Source organism: Lissotriton vulgaris, chromosome 2_2 (assembly GCF_964263255.1).
Source record: "Lissotriton vulgaris chromosome 2_2, aLisVul1.2, whole genome shotgun sequence".
Taxonomy (NCBI): Eukaryota; Metazoa; Chordata; class Amphibia; order Caudata; family Salamandridae; genus Lissotriton; species Lissotriton vulgaris.
The window spans coordinates 123,881,854-123,906,577 of record NC_141688.1 but is presented as its reverse complement, the minus strand read 5'-3'; the positions used below and the strand labels follow the sequence as shown (position 1 = coordinate 123,906,577).

General features: G+C 52.0%; 1 protein-coding gene across 2 annotated transcripts in view; it reads left to right on the top strand.

Annotated features, from left to right (window-relative positions):
* SCAPER (S-phase cyclin A associated protein in the ER) overlaps nucleotides 1-24,724 on the top strand; it is a 3,157,511-nt gene that overhangs the window by 215,073 nt on the left and 2,917,714 nt on the right. For both annotated transcript variants that reach the window (XM_086959426.1, XM_086959427.1), the window contains exon 4: nucleotides 17,756-17,826. In XM_086959426.1, coding sequence (XP_086815552.1) covers nucleotides 17,756-17,826 — 71 coding nt within the window. The remainder of the gene's footprint in view (nucleotides 1-17,755; nucleotides 17,827-24,724) is intronic.

Below are 24,724 nucleotides of genomic sequence, written 5' to 3'. Positions count from 1 at the left end.
TGTATAGCTCAGATATAAGTTGTATACTATTGAAATATATAATTGCCCAAAATTTGCTCTTCAAACTTTAGAATCATTCTCTGGAACTGTTTAAGGCTCAGGAAACCTTTTGTGTCCCTTTTGAAAGTAATAATTCGTTAGCAAGGTGGGTCTCTAAGAAGTCCAAGCTAAGTGTCACTTTCACACCTCCGTTGACTTACACACATTTTGTATGTTAACCACTGAACATTGCAGCATCCAGTTTTGGGCCGTTTGATAGCTCTATTCTATTCTGTCCGTCTGATTTCGAGATCTTTTGATGTCACTTACAGTCTTTATTTATTTCTTGAGTGTTTTTGTATTTTCTGCCTCCGATAATGAGACTGCTTTATCACAGCAGAGGAAATTACTTTGAGGTTAAAAATACATAAATTTGTACTTTTTAGTGACAGAAGGATTGTACTTTGTGCATTATAAATGGTAAACTGTCCTTGGGCTTCTGTTTGGTGTTCTCTGAATTATAGTATAGCTACTCAAAGTTGCTTGGTCTTCTGTGTGGCGTTCTCTTCATTACCACAGAGATATGGCATTTTTAGAACGGCTCTCTGTGATTTATTTTGGGATTAGCATCTCTAAGTCCCATTACTTGTTTGAACTCATGCACGTGACAAGGCATATTAGGATAATTTTCTTCACTGTAAATAGCAGCACTTGGGTCCCTTTCCACCTAACAGTGTTTTTTTCGGAAGGTTCAATGACGAGACTTTTTTCACACTACCCCAATTCAAACATTGTTGAATGCCGCATTTTATTCCCAGCATGTGTTGTATCCGTCTCCGCACTGTTGAATTTTTTTCTGTTTTAAAGCTGTGTTACAGAAAGTCTTGCTCTGTAACCGTCCTAGGTTTTGTAGGAACTATCCTGTTTTCTGCATTCGTGCTTTTCTGCTTTCTCCATTTTGCCTTCTAGTCCTCACTTTCAAGTTTTCCACATTGTTTCTTCGTCTAAACTTTCTGGGTGGTGATCAAGGCACATGCGCAGTTTTCGGGATAAAATGGCAACGCTGATTTATATCTAGTTACAGAATCTGGGACAGTGTTTCCGAGGGAATAGATGAATGTCCACACACCTTGTCATGGCAGCCTATAGAATGTAAGGATCAATCTATCAGCAGTATAAATGCTCGTTATTTCGACATGGCAAATAATGCTGGGACGATTTATCTTCCACATCACATCCTCCACCTCAAAGTGAGCCTTGAGATCCTGCCTAATTCTCTTTAATAGACCAATGAAGCGAATGTACAGTTCCATTCATCAATCAATCCATGTACAGACACAGGCTATATTATCTGTTCATTTATCTATGCACTGATTCACTCATCCGTCCATGCATCAGTTATCCAGCCATGCTCGAAATCATCCACCCCTTCTTCAAACTGTTGGCACATGGTCACGATCACCAAACTCACCTAACCACACACACAATTTTGCCGGTCACTTTCACTAATAAAAAAACTCAGACTAATGACTTTGTTCATGTTTGTAGTCTATAGAGGATTGATATTCAGACATGATTATTCTATACCAACACTTTACGTTTGAAACAAACCAGATCCTCTGTAGTTTCACAAGAATGTCATGGGGCTCCATGTTTTCTCATGATTCCTGCATGCTTTATATGTTTGCCTTTTATGTTCTGATTTCTCAGGCGTGCTTATATGTGCCAAGGACTAAAGCAGCTGATCTAGGGGTCAGATAATGATTTTTGAAGAAGCGGATACTTGGAATGTTCTGTTAGCGGTCGAGTTACATGGTTAGATGGTACAAAATCAATACACAAAAGTAGATACTGCTCGAGTCAATCAATGTTTCTCAAACCACAGAAACATCAATACACGGAATGAGGTTTATCATTTGTACTTTGCTCTCATTAGCTCTAATATATCTCACAATGCTATCTTATTTGTATTTTGATTACCAGTAGAGTGACAGAATATCAAACCATACTTGTCAAATCATTTGTTTCTTTGGCATAGATGATTTTCCGTGTCAGCTTGTCATGTAGGGCAAAGCAAAAAATTGTTTGCATCCATGCTAAAAAGAAATAAGTGCATGATGTTAACCAAGATTCGGTGTTACATTTTTCTGAATGCTGCATAGAAAATTGAAACGAACCCCTGAAATGTTTCTGTACGTCTGTTGGGTGTCATTGACATTTATTATGTATAGTTAATTAAACCCAATACAATCGTTGCATTTAAAACAATTTCTTAAAAATATGTCTGTTGGGTGTCGGGAAGAGAGCTTTCTAAATCAGACTGATTTTAATTGTGCCACGATGTGTATCATTGTCAGAACCGCTTTCAGAGGACCATATGGCATGCAGAAGCACTCGGCCTGACTGGGGGGGTTAATGCCTTTTACTTTCGATGTTCTGGGGCCCGACCTACTATGAGGTCAGAACAATTTGGTCCAGCATTTGAGAGAGAGAGAGAGAGAGAGAGAGAGAGAGAGGGAGAGAGAGAGAGAGAGAGGGAGAGAGAGAGAGGGAGAGAGAGAGAGGGAGAGAGAGAGAGAGAGAGAGAGAGAGAGAGAGAGAGAGAGAGAGAGAGAGAGAGAGAGAGAGAGAGAGAGTCACAGACACAGAGAGAGAGAGAGAGAGAGTCACAGACAGAGAGAGAGAGAGAGAGAGAGAGAGAGTCACAGACAGAGAGAGAGAGTCACAGACAGAGAGAGAGAGAGAGAGAGTCACAGACAGAGAGAGAGAGAGAGAGAGGAGAGAGTCACAGAGAGAGAGAGAGAGAGAGAGAGAGAGAGCGAGAGAGACAGTCACAGACAGAGAGAGAGAGAGAGAGAGAGAGAGAGAGAGAGAGAGAGAGTCACAGACACAGAGAGAGAGAGAGAGAGAGTCAGAGAGAGAGAGAGAGAGTCACAGAGAGAGAGAGAGAGAGAGAGAGAGAGAGAGAGAGACAGAGAGAGAGAGAGAGAGAGAGAGAGAGAGTCACAGACAGAGAGAGAGAGAGAGAGAGAGAGAGAGTCACAGACAGAGAGAGAGAGAGAAGAGAGAGAGAGTCACAGACAGAGAGAGAGAGAGAGAGAGAGTCACAGACACAGAGAGAGAGAGTCACAGAGAGAGAGAGAGAGTCACAGAGAGAGAGAGAGAGAGAGAGAGAGAGAGTCACAGACAGAGAGAGAGAGAGAGAGAGTCACAGACACAGAGAGAGAGAGAGAGAGAGTCACAGAGACACAGAGAGAGAGAGAGAGTCACAGACAGAGAGAGAGAGAGAGAGAGAGAGAGTCACAGACAGAGAGAGAGAGAGAGAGAGAGAGAGAGAGAGAGAGTCACAGACAGAGAGAGAGAGAGAGAGAGAGTCACAGACAGAGAGAGAGAGAGAGAGAGAGAGAGAGAGAGAGAGTCACAGACACAGAGAGAGAGAGAGTCACAGAGAGAGAGAGAGAGAGTCACAGAGAGAGAGAGAGAGAGAGAGAGAGAGAGTCACAGACACAGAGAGAGAGAGAGAGAGTCACAGACACAGAGAGAGAGAGAGAGTCACAGAGAGTCACAGACAGAGAGAGAGAGAGAGAGAGTCACAGACAGAGAGAGAGAGAGAGAGAGTCACAGACAGAGAGAGAGAGAGAGAGAGTCACAGACACAGAGAGAGAGAGAGAGAGTCACAGACACAGAGAGAGAGAGAGAGTCACAGAGAGAGAGAGAGAGAGAGAGAGAGAGAGAGTCACAGACACAGAGAGAGAGAGAGAGAGTCACAGACAGAGAGAGAGAGAGAGAGAGAGAGAGTCACAGACAGAGAGAGAGAGAGAGAGAGTCACAGACAGAGAGAGAGAGAGAGAGAGAGTCACAGACAGAGAGAGAGAGAGAGAGAGTCACAGACAGAGAGAGAGAGAGAGAGAGAGAGAGTCACAGACAGAGAGAGAGAGAGAGAGAGAGAGAGTCACAGACAGAGAGAGAGAGAGAGAGAGTCACAGACAGAGAGAGAGAGAGAGAGAGTCACAGACAGAGAGAGAGAGAGTCACAGACAGAGAGAGAGAGAGAGAGTCACAGACAGAGAGAGAGAGAGAGAGTCACAGACAGAGAGAGAGAGAGAGAGAGAGTCACAGACAGAGAGAGAGAGAGAGAGAGACAGACAGAGAGAGAGAGAGAGTCACAGACAGAGAGAGAGAGAGAGTCACAGACAGAGAGAGAGAGAGAGTCACAGACAGAGACAGAGAGAGAGAGAGAGTCACAGACAGAGATAGAGAGAGAGTCACAGACAGAGAGAGAGAGAGAGTCACAGACAGAGAGAGAGAGAGAGTCACAGACAGAGAGAGAGAGAGTCACAGACAGAGACAGAGAGAGAGTCACAGACAGAGACAGAGACTGTGTCTGTGTCTGTGTCTGTGTCTGTGTCTGTGTCTGTCTCAGAGGGGTGAATACAGGCACACAACTCAAAGTACATTCAGGATCCGCAGTAAATGATTGTCCATTCAAATGTTTTCTTTTATGACAAAAGTATTTATATATGAACACAAAGTGAAATATGGCATACACACAGCCTCATGAGATAAGGGTTCCTGTGTTCAATGGGCAGGTCCCTGTGTCCCATTTCCTTCTCACTAGCGGCAGCGGTTATTACCCATTCACTATAATTGACATTCGGGTTAGAACCGAGTAGTAGTCTGAATCTCAGAACTTGCACTCTGATAAAAGTTGAGTGTTTCAGTGCCCGAACCACTATGTAGCAGAACAAGTACCCCCTGTGGTCTAATGGCCCTGCGACCAGTCTTAACTGCTCCTGTGAGGAAGGTGAACCTGGAGTCTCATGGGGAGCAAGCAGCTGCTGTTGGTGAGCAGCACTCGTAGCTCGGCTAGAGCCGCTGCTTCATGTCCACAGCCATTCTGCCGCTGAAACTTCCTCTGGTACTTCCCACTGGTGAGGGGTAAGTTGCTCTAGTTATGATTCTCTGTTGGAGCTCGGGTCCTCATAGGTCACCACAGCGACCTCTCCTCAAGATGAAAGCTAGAACTAGGCTCCTGTCCTTGTCCTTTCCGGTGGGCCCCCTGTCACCGATATACAACGCACACAAGCTATGGTGGAGTGGTAGGCAGTAATCTTCATGGTGGCTCCACCTTGTATCTGGTGTTGCTGAATTAACTACACACAGGCTATAGTCTGATTGGTACAGCAGTAAACTTCACAACGGCCTACCTGGCATTTGGGGTTGTTGACTTTCCTCCGCACACTTGCGATGGTTCGATCAGCATGGCAGTAATGCTGACCATGGCTACTTTCAAGGAGTCCCCCTCAGGCATATGAGGGTTGATGACTTAAACTTGCGCACAGGTGACCACCCGATCGGTGCATTAGCCGACTCCTCACACCTTGCTACAGGGAGCCACTCACCAGGATGCCTGACTGGACCTTTCTCCCTCCAGCGCTGTCCTCTTCCTGTATACTGGTCTTGACAAGGAGTCAGGCTCTGGTGCTTCAGGGGCAGGTGGTCTTGGAAGTCCCTGGGTGATGGGACTGAGCCTCCAGCTCTGGTCACAGGCAAAAGTCTTGCAAACCTTCTCTTACTCACACAGACCTAAGGGCTGCTCAACAGTTGACAATTTGGGGGCTTCAAGCTCCCCTTCTTATAGTCCATTGTCAGACACCAACCAAATGTGATTTAGGCTCAGTCTTTGAAGTTCTGTCTTTTTTATGTCCTTTCTCTTTCTTTGTTTCTTTCTTCGGTTCATCCTCACCTCATCAAAGCAGCTTTGCTAATCCACTTAACTCTGACCAATCAGGACAGGTTACTGGAAGGCCAAGTCTTATAACTTTTTGTCTGTATTTTTTAGGATGAATTCAATGATAGTATGTTGTTGGATTTATCAATACCATTCTAGTGAGTCCTTGGATGATATTTTTGCGGTTTCTCCTCGCGGGAATTATTAAAGTATAACTTCTTTCCATGTTAACCTATATGGCTGGGGATTTGCAATAGGGAAAATAACTTGGGCAATTTTTCCAAAATCAGGGCTTATAAAACATCTTTTATAAGGACCGTGCCTAAATCTAAGGACCCCACACCCCTGGGATACCTAGGAGAGACTTTACGGGTTCTGAATATGTAAAAATATTACACTCCACAGTGCTCCTAGCCCACAAGTCGATTTTTGGAAGCACTTTGCTACAATGTGTGGAGTGAAATAAGCAATTTATTTTATAAGGGTCCTCCTTATAAATACCTGACCCCCTCCCTCCACCCCTCCCAGCCCAACTACCACTGGGACACCTAGGGGAGACCCTGGGGGTACCTAATATGCCAAAACATTGTGGTTTATTACTTTTTTGGTTGTCCCAAACACCAAAGTCAAGTTTTGGCAACATTTGCATTTTAAAAGCAGACCTGCAACACAGGGCTGCTTTTAAACTGATCCCAGGCCTCAGCAGTGTACAAATGCAAGTGCAGAGAGGGATGCTACCTCTAAACTGCCATGCCCTATTATATACTGGGGACTTAAAGGTAGTTTTGATCCCCCTGCCCTATTATGTACTAGGGCCTAATAGGGGATGTCATGCCAATCATAGGTGTACCCTAACCCATAATGTACCCTAGTGTATGTAGATATTTTCACTGTATTCTAAGTGTCTTTTCAACATAGCACTGGCCCAGGGCCTGATTAGGAAGAGCCCAGGGACAGTCGAAGTCAGTTACCAACAGGACCTGTCAGGAAAAAAAAAGAAAATAGGGGGTGCCCAGGGCACAAGGATGACTTTGCAACGTAAGCATAGCTACTTACAAGGGTTTTCAGGCGAACCTTGACCTCCCAGGTAGGTCGCTCCCCCTCCGCTGCAGTGCCACCAGTGCTCGGGCCACCCTTCTGCTGCCTCCTCGTGCTCCTAATGCCCCGCACCCGATCGCCGCTGCTGCCGCTTCCTGCAACCGGTGTGCCTGTGCCCCTGCCCGTTTTTTCTGTACCCCGTGTGCCTGTGCCCTGCCAGTTTTTTCTCTCTGTACCCTGCTGTGAGTCTGCTTGCCTCTCCCCTGTCTAGGTTTTCGCCGATTTTTTTCCCGCCGCTGCCTCCTCTGCGGCCCGTCCCCGTGCCCATTCGCTGCCTGGCATCCCGCCTCCCAGCTGATCCTCCCTCCCCTTAAAAGGCACGCCTAAGGCAAGCCCGTCTGCGGACCGCGCCCAGCGCCAGAACCCCTGGCCCTCACGCTACCCATGACACCCGCTACAACGCCAGCACCCTCATCGCACTCAACCACAGATACACCACCAACTGCTACAAGGCCACCCCCAAGCGCACCCATAGCCCATTCACCTGCCAGAACTGCAACTTCTCCTGCAACGACGACGCCGAGACACCCACAGCAACGGAACCCAACCAACTGCGATGCATCCTGCTCAACACCCGCTCCGCACGCAAGCACGCCGTCAAGCTCTGGGACCTGCTCACCACCACTTCACCAGACGTCGCCTTCTTGACCGAGACCTGGATGAACCAGGCCTCCGCCCCAGACATCGCAGTGGCCATCCCCGACGGATACCAAATCTTGTGCAGAGACCGCACCAATGGAGATGGAGGAGGTCTTGCCATCATCCACAAGAACACCATCAACGTCTCCACAAACACAGACGACACTCTCAACACCGCCGAACACCTTCACTTCAAGATCAACACAGACCCCAAGACCACCCTCGGAGGCACCCTCGTTTACAGACCACCCGGCCCACGTCCCCAATTCTGCAACTCCATCGCCGACTTCATCATCAGCACGCACGTGCTGACCTCCACCAATTACATCCTGCTCGGCGACCTGAACTACCATCTAGAAAACAACGACAACAGCAAATCCTCCACCCTGGTCGACAACCTCGCCACCCTCGGACTGAAACAGATCATCACAACCCCGACCCACATTGCCGGCCACGCGCTCGATGCCATCTTCACCGCCAGCCCCCACGTCACCTTCAGCCACGCCTCCGAGCTCACCTGGACCGACCACCACTGCCTCCACTTCACCCTCCAGAAACCTGTCACCCACCACCACACTCCACAGATCCCCTGCTGTCGCTGGGGCAAAGTCACCAAGGAGCGACTGGAAACTCACCTCTCACTCAACCCACCAACCAGCCCCACCGACCCCGAGGAGGGGGCCCGCACCCTCAGGCTCTGGATTGAGGACTGCTCCAACACCATAGCACCTATGAAACAACCCACCGACAGAGACACCAGCCAGAGAGCCAGCTGGTTCACCCCGGAGCTCCTAGCCTCCAAGCGAACCGGCCGGAAACTCGAGTTTATCTGGCTCAACGGTAGAACTCCCGCCAACCGCACAGCCCACAAAGACGCCATCCGCAACCACCACCACCTTATCATGACCACCAAAAGAGCCTCATTCAAAGATCGCCTCGACAACAACGCCCACAACAGCAAACGGGTATTCAATATCGTGAAAGAACTCTCCACTCCTAGCTCCTGCACCAACGACATCCCCCCATCGCAAGCCCTGTGCGACACCCTCGCGGCCTTCTTCCACCGCAAGATCACCAACATCTACAACAGCTTCAACCCCCGGACGCACCCTACGGACCCCGCCACGATGAACCCCCCCCCCAAGCCCCACCGACCACGACCCTCTGACCACTTGGACCAACGTGAGCACCGAAGACATAACTAAGACCATGAGCACCATCCACTCAGGCTCCCTGTCTGACACTCTCCTCCACCACATCGCCAACAAAGCCGACAGCCTCATCGCACCCCACCTGCGTAACATCATCAACCTCTCCTTCGAAACGGCGACCTTCCCGGAGAGCTGGAAGCATGCCGAGATCAACGCCTTCCTGGTGAAACCCAAGGCTGACCCGAGCGACCTCAAGAACTTCTGGCTCTGGCCCATCTCCCTGCTTCCGTTCCCAGCGAAAGTCATGGAAAAGATCGTAAACACCCAGCTCACCCACTACCTAGAAGACAACAGCATTCTGGACCCCTCCCAGTCAGGCTTCCGCAAAAATCACAGTACCGAGACCGCCCTCATCGCCGCCACAGACGACATCAGAATCCTACTCGACAACGGCGAGACAGCGGCCCTCATCCTCCTGGACCTCTCTGCTGCCTTCGACACCGTCTGCTACCACACACTACGCACACGCCTCTACGACGCAGGAATCCGAGACCAGGCCCTGGACTGGACCACTTCCTTCCTCACCGACAGAACCCAGAGAGTCCTCTTCCCCCGGTTCCATTCCAGAACCACCAAAACCATCTGCGGCGTCCCCCAGGGATCCTCCCTCAGCCCGGCGCTGTTCAACGTCTACATGGCCCCCCTCGCTCGTATCGCCAGACTACACAACCTCAACATAATCTCCTACGCCGACGACACCCAGCTGATCCTCTCCCTCACCAAGGACCCCCTCACCGCCAAAGCCAACCTACACCAGGGCATGAAGGCCGTCGCCGACTTGATGGAGGCAAGCAGGCTCAAGCTGAATACGGACCAGACGGAGATCCTCTTCATCGGGCCCAACTCCTCAGCATGGGACGACTCCTGGTGGCCAGCATCACTGGGAACCCTCCCTGGCACCAACCAATCACGCACGCAACCTAGTAGTCGTCCTCGACTCCAGCTCAGCATGACCAACCAAGTCAACGGAGTCTCCTCCTTCCACACCCTCCGCATGCTCTGCAAGATCTACAGATGGATCCCGACGGACACACGGAAAACCGTCACCCATGCTCACGTCAGCAGCAGACAGGACTACTGTTAGACGGACCGGGAGGGTCGGCCGAGATTACGGGGAGAGGTCTCCAGGGAGAGCCGTCTCCAACGACTGTACAGACAAGTAACTTCCCCCCCACAGACGGACACCACACAAGATTGAAGGTTAACGAGACTTTATATGCAATTCTTAGGTTACGTTGGTATGATACAAGGAGGTCTGGACTCAGGGGTCCCCTCGGTTCTAGTCTTTGGTTGAGGAAAGGGGTAGCGGGACAGTCTTAGTTACCAATGAGTACAAAAATAGCTCTCAATCCTCGAGCTCGGCGTTCTGGATGATCGGGCCGTGGAGGAGCCAAGCAGGTCCCGAGATGGATGAAGGAAGGACAACGGTCCGCGGCGGAGCCTGCAGGTCCCGGTGAAAGATGACGGTTACAACGGTCCGCGGCCACGCCAGCAGATCCCGACGACGATGAAGGATGAAGGTTACGACGGCTGTGGCAGCGCCAACAGGCAGGACGATGGTACACAGGACAGAGCTACGGCAGGCCAGTAGTCCGTCCAGGATGAGTTCCTCTTTACGTCTCTCGACTCCAAGATACAACTGCCTTCCTGCTCTGGAGCTGCCCCAGTTATAGGGCTGGTGTGCTTTGATGTCCGGACCCTCGCACTTGGAGGTCGGGAGGTCCGGGATGAGGGAGTCCAGACACCCAGCAGGGGGGTGGAGCCAGCGCTCGGGGAGGCGATGGGCGAGCGGCACTTGGCGGGGGAGAGCCATCGGCACCTCTTCCTCCCATTGACTTGCCAAGTAGCCCGCTCACCTCCTGGGTGGAGGGTGGTGCCGGAATGTCTGAGGCCGGGCTAGGCCCAGGGTTGAGGTCGATCGGGGGCCAGGCGGCCTCGTGGTGAAGTGTCCAAGATGGCGGCCCGGGCTGGGCGCGCGGGCCGGCAGTGAATCGGATCCACGAGGTTAACGTGCTCGGGGGCAGGGGTCCCTGAGGGGACGGAGGACGTGCAATGGTGGTGTGTGGTACTTGCGTGACCGGGCTCGGGCCTGGTCGGGCCGGGGGAGAGCGGCCCTTCATGTGGCCTGTCCAACATGCGTCCCCCCCAGCTGAAGGCGGGGAGAGTTACCCATCCTCTTGGGGACTCCTCGTCGAGGCGGAAAAACCGGGACAGGCCATCCGCGTTGGCGTGGTCTGACCCAGGCCGGTGTTCGACTGTGAAGTCCATACCTTGCAAGGAGATGGACCAGCGTAGCAACTTTGGGTTTTCCCCCCGCATATGCATCAACCACTGCAGGGGTCGGTGGTCGGTCTGCACCCGAAAGTGGGTGCCAAAAAGGTAGGGCCGGAGTTTCTTGAGGGCCCATACCACAGCGAAGGCTTCCCTCTCTATGGTGCTCCAGCGTTGCTCCCGTGGTAGGAGTCTCCGGCTGATGAAGGCCACCGGTTGATCAAGGCCTTCGGTGTTCACTTGAGACAGGACCGCCCCAATGCCCTGGTCGGAGGCGTCCGTCTGGACGACGAACTCCCGGCTGTAGTCTGGGGCCTGGAGCACAGGAGCGGAACACATGGCGGCCTTCAACTGTTCGAATGCCGCTTGACACTCTGGGGTCCAGTTCACCTTCTTGGGCTGATTCTTTGACGTGAGTTCGGTGAGAGGCCCCACTATGGTACCATAGTCTTTCACGAACCTTCGGTAGTAGCCCGTGAGGCCCAGGAAGGCTCGTACCTCGGTTTGGGTGATAGGGGGCTGCCAGTCCTGGATGGCGGCAATTTTGAGCTGTAGAGGGGCCACTAGGCCGCTTCCCACCTGGTGTCCGAGGTAGGTCACAGACCCCTGTCCAATTTGACACTTGCTAGCCTTGATCGTGAGGCCAGCTCGCTGAAGGGCTTGCAGCACTGCTCGGAGGTGTTGGAGGTGCTCGGTCCAATGGTGGCTGTACACAGCGATGTCGTCTAGGTAGGCGGCGCTGAACCCTTCGAGCCCCGCCAGGACCTGATTGACGAGCCGTTGGAAAGTCGCTGGGGCATTCTTCATGCCGAAGGGCATGACCGTAAAATGGTAGTGGCCATCGGGGGTGGAGAAGGCCGAACGTTCTTGTGCTCGGGGTGTGAGGCCGATCTGCCAATAACCTGCTGTCAGGTCGAAGATGCTGAGGTAGCTGGCAGCTCCCATTCGGTCGACCAGTTCATCTGCCCGGGGGATGGGATGTGCGTCTGTTCTGGTGACTTCATTCAGGCCCCGGTAGTCGACGCAGAACCGGAGTTCTGGTGTGGTTCCGGGGGCGGCTGCTTTGGGGACCAGTACGACCGGGCTGGCCCATGGACTGTCTGAGGGCTCGATGACCCCGAGCGTGAGCATCTTAGCCACTTCCGCCTGGATGCAGGCCCGTACCCGATCAGGTACGCGGTAGGCCCGGTGGCGGATTGGAGGGCTGTCTCCAGTGTCCACATCGTGCACACACCAGGAAGTGACACCTGGGGTGAGGGAGAACAGACTGGCGAAACGTGACAGGAGGGCTTGGCACTCTTGGCGTTGTTCTCTGGTGAGGGTCTCCGAGAGTCGGACCCCATCCACGGAGCCGTCTTGCTCCTGGGTCCGCAGGAGGTCAGGGAGAGGCTCGGAGTCGTCTTCAACCCCATTGTCTGTGGCCATCAGTAGGCTGAGTTCTGTTCGTGCAAAGTGAGGTTTCAGTCTGTTGGTGTGGAGGACTCGGAGTGGGTTCCGGGAGGACTCCATATCGATCAGATAGGTGGCAGGACCCTTGCGCTCGATTACCTTGAAGGGTCCCGTCCATTTGTCTTGGAGAGCGCATGGCTCCGTGGGGGACATTACCCATACCTGTTGCCCCGGCTCGAATTCAATAGATGAGGCGTTCTGGTCATACCATTTCTTCATGTCCTCTTGACTGGCCTCTAGGTTGGCTTTTGCTAGGTCTCTGAACCGCCGGGACTGGTTGCGGAGGGTGAGGAGGTACCGGAAGACATCTGGAGGGCTCTTGGCCGGAGGCATCTCCCAGCCTTCTTTGATCAGGCTGAGCGGCCCCCGCACTGGGTGCCCATATAGCAGTTCGAATGGGCTGAAGCCTAGGGATTTCTGTGGGACCTCTCGGTAGGCGAAGAGGAGGCACGGCAGCAGCACGTCCCACTGGCGACGGAGGGGCTCTTCCAATCCCCCGATCATCCCTTTTAGCGTGCGGTTGAACCGCTCAACAAGTCCGTTCCCTTGGGGGTGATAGGGGGTCGTGAACCGGTAGGTGACCCCACACTGTTGCCAGAGGGATTTCATGTATTTGGAGATAAAGTTCGTGCCTCTGTCGCTGACGACTTCTCGGGGGAACCCCACACGGGAGAAGATCCCCATCAGGGCCCGGCCGACCACTGGGGCTGTCACGGTCCGGAGAGGAACAGCCTCAGGGTAGCGGGTGGCGTGGTCCACTAGCACCAGAATGAAGCGATGGCCTTGTCTTGTACGCGGGTCCAGGGGTCCCACAATGTCTATTCCGACCCTCTCAAATGGGGTCGTGACTACTGGAAAAGGTTGCAAGGGGGCCTTTAGTTTGCGGCCGCTCTTCCCACTGGCTTGGCACGTGGGGCAAGATCGGCAATGCTGGTGCACATCGTTTCGCATTTTTGGCCAGAAGAAGTGGGTCACTAGGCGACTGTAGGTTTTATCTTGTCCCAGGTGCCCTGCCAGGGGGACATCGTGGGCCAGGTTTAGTAGGAAGTCTCTAAAGCGGAGGGGCACTACTAGTACTCGGTTGGCCCCCAGCTCGGCGATTCGTTGCTCGCTGTACAACAGATCATTGTCCCAGTAGACCCAATGAGTTCCGGAGGTATCCCCTGCGCTTTGGGCGAGCGCTTGTTGGCGGAGTCCCTCGAGGGAGGGACAGGTCTTCTGTTCCTGGCGAAATTGTTCTTGTGTGGGTCCCCCCTCTTGAGCCCACTGGTCAAGGTTAGCGAGGTCGGAAGGTTGAGCAGGTTCGAGGGGGGTGTCATGATCGGGGGCCTCGGCTGGGGCGACCGGAGGCGGTGGCGCCGGCCATTCTGGTTCTTCCGGGTGATGGTTGGCACGGGCGGCCATGGACCGGGTGGTGACGCACGCCCAGTCTGGGACGCCCAGCATCCCCAAGTGTTCTTTTCGCTCCACGGCTGCCCACGGGGAGCTCTCCAGGTCATTTCCGAGGAGGCAGTCCACGGGGGCGTCGTCTCGGACCGTCACCTTCAACATGCCGGAGACCCCTCCCCACTCAAAGGGGACGCAGGCCATCCGACACAGACTTTCCGAGTTGTCGGCTGATCGCACAGGGCAGAGAATGTTCGGTAGATATTGTTCTGGGGTCACCAGGTGACAGCGGACGGCTGTCACACTGGCCCCGGTGTCCCGAAGGGCTTCGGCCCGTTGTCCATTGATGCTCACCCATTGGCTGTACTTCTGGGTGTTAGCGGGTAGGGGGACCCGCGGGACCATGTCTCTTCCCCCTAAGCATGCGAGAGTCATGGCGGCTGGCTCCCACTCTTGATACTCTTGCTCGTCTGCTTCTTGTTCCTCGGAGATCTGTTCTTCCCCTAGTGCCGCGGCGGCCACATGGCGGGGTTTTGGACTCTGATACTGCGGGCAGCTTGGGTCGTTTGCATAGTGGCCGATTCGTTGGCATCGGTGACACGTGACATTAGCTCTATACCCCGGTCGCGCCGGGGTGCTGCCCCGGTTGGCCGGGGGGGTGGTGCTGGTAGCGGGGGCGGCCGGAGTGTTGTCTCTTCCTCGTCCTTGGCCCCCTCCTCCTCCTCTGGGTCGGTGGTGACCATTGTTGTTCCTGTTCTGCTCGTAGGACCCATTCCGGCCCACTCTGGTGATCTCCCACCGGTCAGCTTCGGCTGCGAGCTGCCGGGGATCGGTTAACTTGCTGTCGAGGAGGTGTTGGCGTAGTTCAATGAAGCAATTGTTGGACAGATGCTCCCATACCATCAGATTGAACAGCTGCTCGTAGGTCGTGACGTTGTTCCCTCTGATCCAGCCTTCGAAAGCTCGGCTAAAGTACGTTACATAGTCCACCCAAGTTGTACCCGGGATGCGTGTGCAGTCTCGGAACCTCTGACGGTACATCTCGGGCGTGAGGCCATAGCGGGTGAGGAGGGCCGCTTTCATATGGTCGTAGGAGGTCATCTGGTGGTCTGGGAGCTGTAACAGGGTATCGCGGCCCTCATTGAGGAATTTGCCCCATAGGCCGGCTCCCCAATCGTTTCTATCGATCCGGTGCGCAGTCATAGCGATTTCATAGGCCTTAAACCATTGCTGGATGTCGTCCTCTCGAAAATATTCTCGGACAACATCCTTGGGGATGTGTACTTTTTTCTCCGTGGTCCCTGGGGTGTGTGGTCTCTCGGGCACCCCTAACTCTTTATTCTGTTTGCGCAGGTTGATCTCGGCTAGGTTTCGTTCGTGCTCGTACGCTAGTTTCTTTTCCTCGAGCTCCCTTTGTCTCTGTTTCTCCTCTCTTTCTTCTCGGAGACGTAGGTGCTCTAAGTTTATTTTTTGTTCGGCCAACTTGAGTTCTATGTCCATCTTGAGTCGGGCCATTTCTAGCTCGTGTAGTCGGGTTCTTTCTCTTTCTTGGATCTCGTCTTGCGAGAGACCCGTTCTTTGCCCTTCAGGGGCCGTGGTGGTTTTTTCTGCGGTGCTTTGATCGGGGGTTCCGGCAGCCCCGGTCTCTGCCCAAGATTCTAGGGCATGCTTAAAATCGTCCTTGGTGCTTAGTCCGGTGGTAGCGATACCTAGTTCGATGCAGAACTGCTTTAGTTCACGATGGCTGTACTCCTCTAGTTTTTCCATTTGGAACTTCTCAGTTGATCCGCTCTCTTTAGTTGTCATTGTGGTTCGTTGTGGGGTGAGCTACTCTCTGTACGTTATGCGGTGATTCGGATCGCGCCGCTGGCCACCAATGTTAGACGGACCGGGAGGGTCGGCCGAGATTACGGGGAGAGGTCTCCAGGGAGAGCCGTCTCCAACGACTGTACAGACAAGTAACTTCCCCCCCACAGACGGACACCACACAAGATTGAAGGTTAACGAGACTTTATATGCAATTCTTAGGTTACGTTGGTATGATACAAGGAGGTCTGGACTCAGGGGTCCCCTCGGTTCTAGTCTTTGGTTGAGGAAAGGGGTAGCGGGACAGTCTTAGTTACCAATGAGTACAAAAATAGCTCTCAATCCTCGAGCTCGGCGTTCTGGATGATCGGGCCGTGGAGGAGCCAAGCAGGTCCCGAGATGGATGAAGGAAGGACAACGGTCCGCGGCGGAGCCTGCAGGTCCCGGTGAAAGATGACGGTTACAACGGTCCGCGGCCACGCCAGCAGATCCCGACGACGATGAAGGATGAAGGTTACGACGGCTGTGGCAGCGCCAACAGGCAGGACGATGGTACACAGGACAGAGCTACGGCAGCGCCAGTAGTCCGTCCAGGATGAGTTCCTCTTTACGTCTCTCGACTCCAAGATACAACTGCCTTCCTGCTCTGGAGCTGCCCCAGTTATAGGGCTGGTGTGCTTTGATGTCCGGACCCTCGCACTTGGAGGTCGGGAGGTCCGGGATGAGGGAGTCCAGACACCCAGCAGGGGGGTGGAGCCAGCGCTCGGGGAGGCGATGGGCGAGCGGCACTTGGCGGGGGAGAGCCATCGGCACCTCTTCCTCCCATTGACTTGCCAAGTAGCCCGCTCACCTCCTGGGTGGAGGGTGGTGCCGGAATGTCTGAGGCCGGGCTAGGCCCAGGGTTGAGGTCGATCGGGGGCCAGGCGGCCTCGTGGTGAAGTGTCCAAGATGGCGGCCCGGGCTGGGCGCGCGGGCCGGCAGTGAATCGGATCCACGAGGTTAACGTGCTCGGGGGCAGGGGTCCCTGAGGGGACGGAGGACGTGCAATGGTGGTGTGTGGTACTTGCGTGACCGGGCTCGGGCCTGGTCGGGCCGGGGGAGAGCGGCCCTTCATGTGGCCTGTCCAACAACTACGGAAACGCCCTCTACGCCGGAGCCCCGTCCAAGCTCATCAACAGACTCCAAAGAATACAGAACGCCTCAGCACGCCTGATCCTTGACGTCCCGCGCAGGGACCACATCACCCCGCACCTGAGACCTGCACTGGCTCCCCGTTGACAAAAGATTTACATTCAAACTCATGATCCATGCACACAAAGCACTCCCTGCCTATCTCAACAAAAGACTCTCCTTCGACGTACCCAACAACCTGTCCCTGGCTGCCGTCCCGCGCATTCACAGAACCACTTCCGGGGGCAGATCCTTCTCCCACAGCGCCACCAAATCCTAAAATGCCCTCCCCTCCACCTACGACAGACCACAGACCTCCCAGCCTTCAGAAGACTGCTCAAGATCTGGCTCTTCGACCACTAGCTGCAGCTGCCCCCCTCCCTCCCAGCGCCTTGAGACCTTAGCGGGTAAGTAGTGCGCTTTACAAATTCCCTGATTGATTGATTGATTGACAGACTTCATCAGTTAGTCTATGATAGTGTCATTCCCATTTTTCTTCTGCACAACCCAGCATGCATTAAGAGGCGACGTTAGCCCACTTATGCCATTGAATGGCTTTACTATGAGTTATGACATGCTGCCCTTCCACTAGGAGCATGTCCGCACACAACGCAGTTCCCTTCAGTGCTGTATGTGCCATGTTAATGTGTACTTTTTTGAGACCAGAAAAACACGGTTGTCAATTTTTTTTTTTCCTGGTAGATTTCTTGAGGGCCCTTTAGCTTTCTGAACAATGTTTTGTAAAAACCATACAAAACTAAAAAAAAAATAGCAAAATGGCTGGCAGATCTGTTGGGTTTGCCAATGCTTGTTTGAAATTGCTTGTTTCATTTTTAATATTCCGCTCTATGCAAGTTGAATATTGTTTATGAAAACAAGCCTAGATTTATTGTGTTTTTTTGGAAAATGGAAAACCAGGCTCTTACAAAACAAACATTCTATAGCATTCTAAGATGCAAACCATGAGTATTAGATGGAATTCATAAGTTAAATAATTTATAATTATTTTTTTACAGGAAAACCAAAATTGCACGTCAGTGGAAAACCCAAGAGAGGACTTCATGGACCACACAAAACCTCCAAACAGGTATTTGTGTTTTTCAGATTCTCGACTAGTACTGTATGTAGACAAATTATTAAACACATTTACCTGTAAGTTGTGTGTATATTAAATCCTCAATTAATTGGTATATCACGTGTATTAGTTATCTGAAGGAGTCCTGCATCGTTGAGAGTGGGTATGATCGGATGAGAAGATCTGAGAGCCAGGAGAATCTTAGTGCAGCAATGAGTGAATGGCGTAGCCAAATGCTAATCTTTTTACATGGCCGTAAAAGAACCATCAGGGGAAGTTAAAGGCCACCATACGTGATTTGCTAAACGTGAGCCGATCATCCTGAATAAGAGCTAATATTTGTTATGATAACCTTGGAGGCTTTAGCACTCACTGTGCAGATTAAGGTCACGGTGTAAGTCTAGAGATGTTGAAAACAAGCCATTCTCAAGTGAAGATGTTCACACCGTCAAACATGCAACAACAGCTACCTGCAGTGTTGTGTGCAAAAGAGCAAAATGGCGTTTAAACTTCTAATAAGCTTATGCTAACATAGCATTGTGTGAAAGCAGAGGTCTGCCTTCAATACATGGCAAATTCCTTTGCCCAGTTGAAAAAGTTGTGATATGTGACTATTCACAGCTATTTGGGCTGTTAGGCCTGTGTATTATTAACCTGATCCATTTTATGAAGTTGGTCCCAAAGCCCATTCTTTTGAGTGCAGCAAAAATATAGGACCACTCAATGGTGTCAAAGGCCGTTTTGGGATCCAGGGACAGCAGGGCTATGTCCTCTCTTATTGTGTCTGCCCTACCCAGAACGCCGTTTAGGTGTTGTAGATTAAAGTTATCTTCTGTTTTTAATATTTTGAGTTCTGTTGTATTAGTTTGTGCAAGGTTTTTTCTTTATTTAGAAAAAGTGATGGCCAGGAAGAAGTGTTGGGTTCTTTCTTGTGCTGTCTATGGAATGTTCGATTTGAAGGTGAAACTAGAATGTGGGGGGTGTCGGTTGGTGATTGTACGGAGTCAGCAGCAACATCCTCTGTAGAGTGTCCTGAAGTACTATACATAAAATCTAAAACGTTCTTTAATCTACCTGATCTGCAACTTATTTTTACTAAGCTGATCCTACCAAGAAAATCAGAAACTGGTTCTAGACCACAACATTCTAAATCAAATCTTCAAAGACTGGTGCTATCCAACAATAGATTGATTTGCAGTGTTTCAAAAATCCAAAGCTTTGCGCCCAGACTTTTAAAATCAGATTTATTGGGCAAAGCCCTTTTGGGGAACTAGTCTGTGGCAATACTTTATGCTTTTCATTTGATTCTGTTGGTACCCACAGTCATGTAAGTAGATTAACCAGATTACTGGGTCAGGGACATTTGGATCTTCCTGCTTCATGCATGGATATTCTGAAACAAGGCAAACATCCATTTAGGGCCTGCTCGTTCTTGAAGGGGAAGAGGCTTTGCTTATGGTGCCAACGGAAAGGCTACAATCCCATCAGAAGGATGCCAAACTTCATTCCTTTTACATCTGGCTCAATCAGAGTTGCAATTCTTTCAATAAAGTAAACTTCACTGCTTTTGTAGCTCATAGGAAAGAACCAAATGAGACATCTTTTTTTTCAAACTTCCTGTCATTAAAGACTTTAAGAAGCCTTGAAAAAGTGAATAGCACCTCTTCATTGGGAGCTTAATTTGATTTTATCAAAATTGATTGAGCTGCCTCTTGAACCAGTTCACACGTCTTTATTGCTGTATCTTTCTTTACTGACTGCCTTTGTAATAGAAAAAACCTCAGCTCACAGGGTTAGTAAAATTCAATCCATCTCAGCTGTGGAACCTTATACAGTTTTTCAGGCAAATAAGCTGGTGATGAGAACTCATCTTTTTAGGTCTCGGCCTGCGTAGGCTGCCTTTACACAGTCTCGCTGGCGAGGTTATATGTTTTAGAGTATGGGGCTTAAAACCGCCCCTCTTCTCGATTGGCTGGCTTCCTAAACTGAGGCCAGCCATTGGAGAAGAGGGGCATCTTTCCATTTAAGCCCCGTCTTTTTCGAATTGAGGGGTGTGTTTTTTAGTTTCTTTCTCTCCTCTTCCCATTGGCTGGAATTTTACATTCCAGACAATGGGAAGAGGAGAGGAAGAAAAACACGCCCCCCAGTCTGAAAATGACGGGGCGTTTCTCCGAGCAATTTCTGCTGGACCTTAGAGAAACAGGGTGGTGTCTTGGCGTGGTCGCTTTGCTGCCATCTACCGCGGGTAAGTATCTGCCCTCTAGTGACTGCCCTTTTGCCTTCACACGCGCATAGGCTTTACCTGAGGTGGCCACTGTCCATGCGCTCGCTTTAAATAATGCAGGACAGCGCTGACTGCCACTTCTTCCCGCAGCAGAAGCTCCAGCACCTCCACCGCCATACTTTTCTCGCCTCCTGGCAGTGCGTGCTACTATTGGCGCGGGAGGAGTGGGGGGTTGGCCTACTGACCACCCGTCCGTGCCCGCTGCTATCGTAGGGGGTCACCGACCAAACATGTATAACTCTCAGGGTAATATGTCTTAGCGGGGAGGAGGTTCTAGATGCGAATGGGGCACAAGCTAGCAGTATTTCCCTAATGATCCTGTAAAGTTACCTGGTACTGGAGACCAGGGTCGCTCACGCCAACTTGTAACATGGTGGACATATTGAACTAACAAAGTATTGTGTTGAGCGAGGTGAAATATAACAAGAAAACATATTATCGGAAGCATAAGCTAGAAACACAAACCTCTGTTTGAAAGCTTTACATTAATATGCCTTTTAGAATTGCCAATAAAGGATATTTAACTTTTATCCGTAAACGTAGGAAACTCATAACTATCACTTTAAGGTGATATAACAGTTTTTTTTATCACATGAACCGTTTGAAGGTCCTGTGCAACACTTTTAAAATAACAGACTATTTTCCGGCATGGGATACCACTGCTTCGGAAGACTATTACACCATTTTACACCATCTTGATACTATAAGAGTGGTTATTTGCTACTTCAGTACTTTGTCCATTTCCGAGACCAACGCATTGGTAGAAATAGCCAATCACCTCAGAGCTGCGTCTGATTCTGTTTTCTAGAAGCGTCCCTACCAACCGCGCGAGGACATGTGACAAAGTTAGCGGGTGAAGCAGTTGGTCTCAGCGCTACTCGGTGTGGGAATGCGTGTTTGGTGAGGTTGTCGCACTCTCTTTTGCGAGCACAAACGTTGATTGGAGGCTCCACTCTGATCCGTTACCGCAGCTGTCCTTAGACACCCTCTCGCAGCGCAGGGAGGCAGAGAGACAGCTCCTAACAGCTAGCTCCATTACCAGGCAGCGCTGCACCGGAGTGAGGCAGGAGGGCAGCGGGAGAGCCCCCCACCCCGGCACCTCCCCCGGGGTCTCCTCTCACTGTGGCGGCACCTCCAGCCCTCATCTGCTGCTAGGGCGGCGGGAGGATGAGGAGAGATGGGCCAGGCGTGCGGACACTCCATCCTGTGCCGGAGCCAGCAGTACCAGACGCCCGCATCTGACATGTGAGTGTCCGGCCACACCACTTGTGTACTGGGAGTAGAGGGCGCTTAAGCAGAGTTTGAGAGCAGGTCCGCCGCTTGCAGCGCTCATGGCACCGGGGACGCCGCAGGAGCGACGGCTGGGGAAGAGAAAGTGGGACACAGCTGGCGGCGTGATTCCGATGTTGGGAGGTGTCTTCCTTGTGTTCCGATATTTCTTGCCTGCAGCAGTATTCTCCCGGGGAAATTATACAAACTCTGATTCCTCCCTTAAGGACTGCCAGTGCCGTTCTCCAAAACCCCAAGCTCACACTCCAAAGTGCCCCTCTTCAAATCCCCAAGCTTCCTCTCGAAAGTGCACTCCTCCGCCTTTCGCAAAACCCCTACCGCTTCTTTCTAGCTGGCTCCCTACACCTTCCAGAAGATCCCAGCAACTCTCTCGAAAGTGCACAATTTCTCCAAAATCCCAACCGCGTTCTCCAAATAGTTCACCACCGCCTGCAAAAAGATCTCAACAACACTCTCTAGGGACTCGGAGAGCCAGCCCTGTATCACCAAGGGTGAGTTTTCCCATAAGAAGGGACGAGGTACAGGATTCGCGGGAATCAGTCACTAACAAGGCCGAAGCGCTGGAGGCATGATTAATTGAGGGATGTGGTTTGTGGTGTGGAATAGAAATCGAGACTTTACATTGATTTGTAAGTTATTGGAGATTTGGGCTCGACTTTAATGTATTTTTACGAGTAAATGCTTGAAAATGTTTTTTTTTTACCATAGTTCCTTCTAGTAGGGAGCTAACTACGTTACTAAGACAGTGTGACCTGTGATGTTGAGCACGAATGTCCATCTCCAGTATGTGCACTGCTTTAGACTTTTCTGTAAATGAGAGCCTGCGACCTACGGGCAGAATTCTGCAGCCTCTATATTAACTAAATCACCAACTATCTTAAATCTATTAGAACTATTGATGTGCGGGTTACACACAGATTCCTGCAAGAGGTAGAGCACGCCCCCTTTTTAACCTATGAGTCCAGATTGTTTATTTTTCTGCTGGGTTTCTTTCTGCGTTGGTCATTTTTCTTATATTTCTTGCTTTTCAAGCTCTGGCCCCTTTATTTGCAGTTTCTACCGTTTTTTCCCTTTATCCTGCTGATTTATCTTTTCATTTAGTCTGTTTTCTGTAACACTTGTAATGCTTACTCTTTTGTGGTGCGTTTTGTCACTTAATCACTCAACTTGTATGTTATTGTACTACTGTTTTTCTTGCCAAATTTAAATTTGTTTATTATTTTTCATCCAGTTTATTATGTTTTCTGCCGTTTAGTCTGTTATTTCACTCCTCTGCCGCTAGCTAATTTGACTATTTTTCCCCCCATTTTTACGCAGTATTTTTCTGTTTCTTGTGTGTTTGGGTGTGTGGGGGCTGTGTGTGTGTGGGCGCTCTGTGTGTGTGTGGGCGCTCTGTGTGTGTGTGTGGGCGCTCTGTGTGTGTGTGGGCGCTCTGTGTGTGTGTGGGCGCTTTGTGTGTGTGTGGGCGCTCTGTGTGTGTGTGTGTGTGTGGGTGCTCTGTGTGTGTGTGGGCGCTCTGTGTGTGTGGGGGGGCTGTGTGTGTGGGGGGGCTGTGTGTGTGTGGGGGGCTCTGTGTGTGGGGGGCTCTGTGTGTGGGGGGCTCTGTGTGTGGGGGGCTCTGTGTGTGGGGGGCTCTGTGTGTGGGGGGCTCTGTGTGTGGGGGCTCTGTGTGTGGGGGCTCTGTGTGTAGGGGGCTCTGTGTGTAGGGGGCTCTGTGTGTAGGGGGGCTCTGTGTGTAGGGAGGCTCTGTGTGTGTAGGGAGGCTCTGTGTGTGTAGGGAGGCTCTGTGTGTGTAGGGAGGCTCTGTGTGTGTAGGGAGGCTCTGTGTGTGTAGGGGGGCTCTGTGTGTAGGGAGGCTCTGTGTGTAGGGAGGCTCTGTGTGTAGGGGGGCTCTGTGTGTAGGGGGGCTCTGTGTGTAGGGGGGCTCTGTGTGTAGGGGGGCTCTGTGTGTAGGGGGGCTCTGTGTGTAGGGGGGCTCTGTGTGTAGGGGGGCTCTGTGTGTAGGAGGGCTCTGTGTGTAGGGGGGCTCTGTGTGTGTGCGGGGCTCTGTGTGTAGGGGGCTCTGTGTGTGTGCGGGGCTCTGTGTGTGTGCGGGGCTCTGTGTGTGTGCGGGGCTCTGTGTGTGTGCGGGGCTCTGTGTGTGTGCGGGGCTCTGTGTGTGTGCGGGGCTCTGTGTGTGTGCGGGGCTCTGTGTGTGTGCGGGGCTCTGTGTGTGTGCGGGGCTCTGTGTGTGTGCGGGGCTCTGTGTGTGTGCGGGGCTCTGTGTGTGTGCGGGGCTCTGTGTGTGTGTGTGCGGGGCTCTGTGTGTGTGTGTGCGGGGCTCTGTGTGTGTGTGTGCGGGGCTCTGTGTGTGTGTGTGCGGGGCTCTGTGTGTGTGTGCGGGGCTCTGTGTGTGTGTGCGGGGCTCTGTGTGTGTGTGCGGGGCTCTGTGTGTGTGTGTGTGTGCGGGGCTCTGTGTGTGTGTGTGTGTGCGGGGCTCTGTGTGTGTGTGTGTGCGGGGCTCTGTGTGTGTGTGTGCGGGGCTCTGTGTGTGTGTGTGCGGGGCTCTGTGTGTGTGTGTGCGGGGCTCTGTGTGTGTGTGTGCGGGGCTCTGTGTGTGTGCGGGGCTCTGTGTGTGTGCGGGGCTCTGTGTGTGTGCGGGGCTCTGTGTGTGTGCGGGGCTCTGTGTGTGTGCGGGGCTCTGTGTGTGTGTGTGCGGGGCTCTGTGTGTGTGTGTGCGGGGCTCTGTGTGTGTGTGTGTGTGCGGGGCTCTGTGTGTGTGTGTGTGTGCGGGGCTGTGTGTGTGTGTGTGTGCGGGGCTCTGTGTGTGTGTGTGCGGGGCTCTGTGTGTGTGTGTGCGGGGCTCTGTGTGTGTGTGTGCGGGGCTCTGTGTTTGTGTGGGGGCTCTGTGTTTGTGTGGGGGCTCTGTGTTTGTGGGGGCGGGGCTCTGTGTGTGTGTGTGTGTGTGCGGGGCTCTGTGTGTGTGTGTGTGTGTGCGGGGCTCTGTGTGTGTGTGTGTGTGTGTGTGCGGGGCTGTGTGTGTGTGCGGGGCTCTGTGTGTGTGTGTGTGTGTGTGCGGGGCTCTGTGTGTGCGGGGCTCTGTGTGTGTGTGCGGGGCTCTGTGTGTGTGTGTGTGTGTGTGCGGGGCTCTGTGTGTGTGTGTGTGTGTGTGTGCGGGGCTCTGTGTGTGTGTGTGTGCGGGGCTCTGTGTGTGTGTGTTATGTTATGTTATGTTAAAATCAATTTATAAAGCGCTCGTACGCCCGTGGGCTTCATGGCGCTATAGGAAGTATGAAGAGTCCGAATAACATAACACTAAGCTAACAAAGGCTAATGGTAGGCTTGAGAGAACAACCA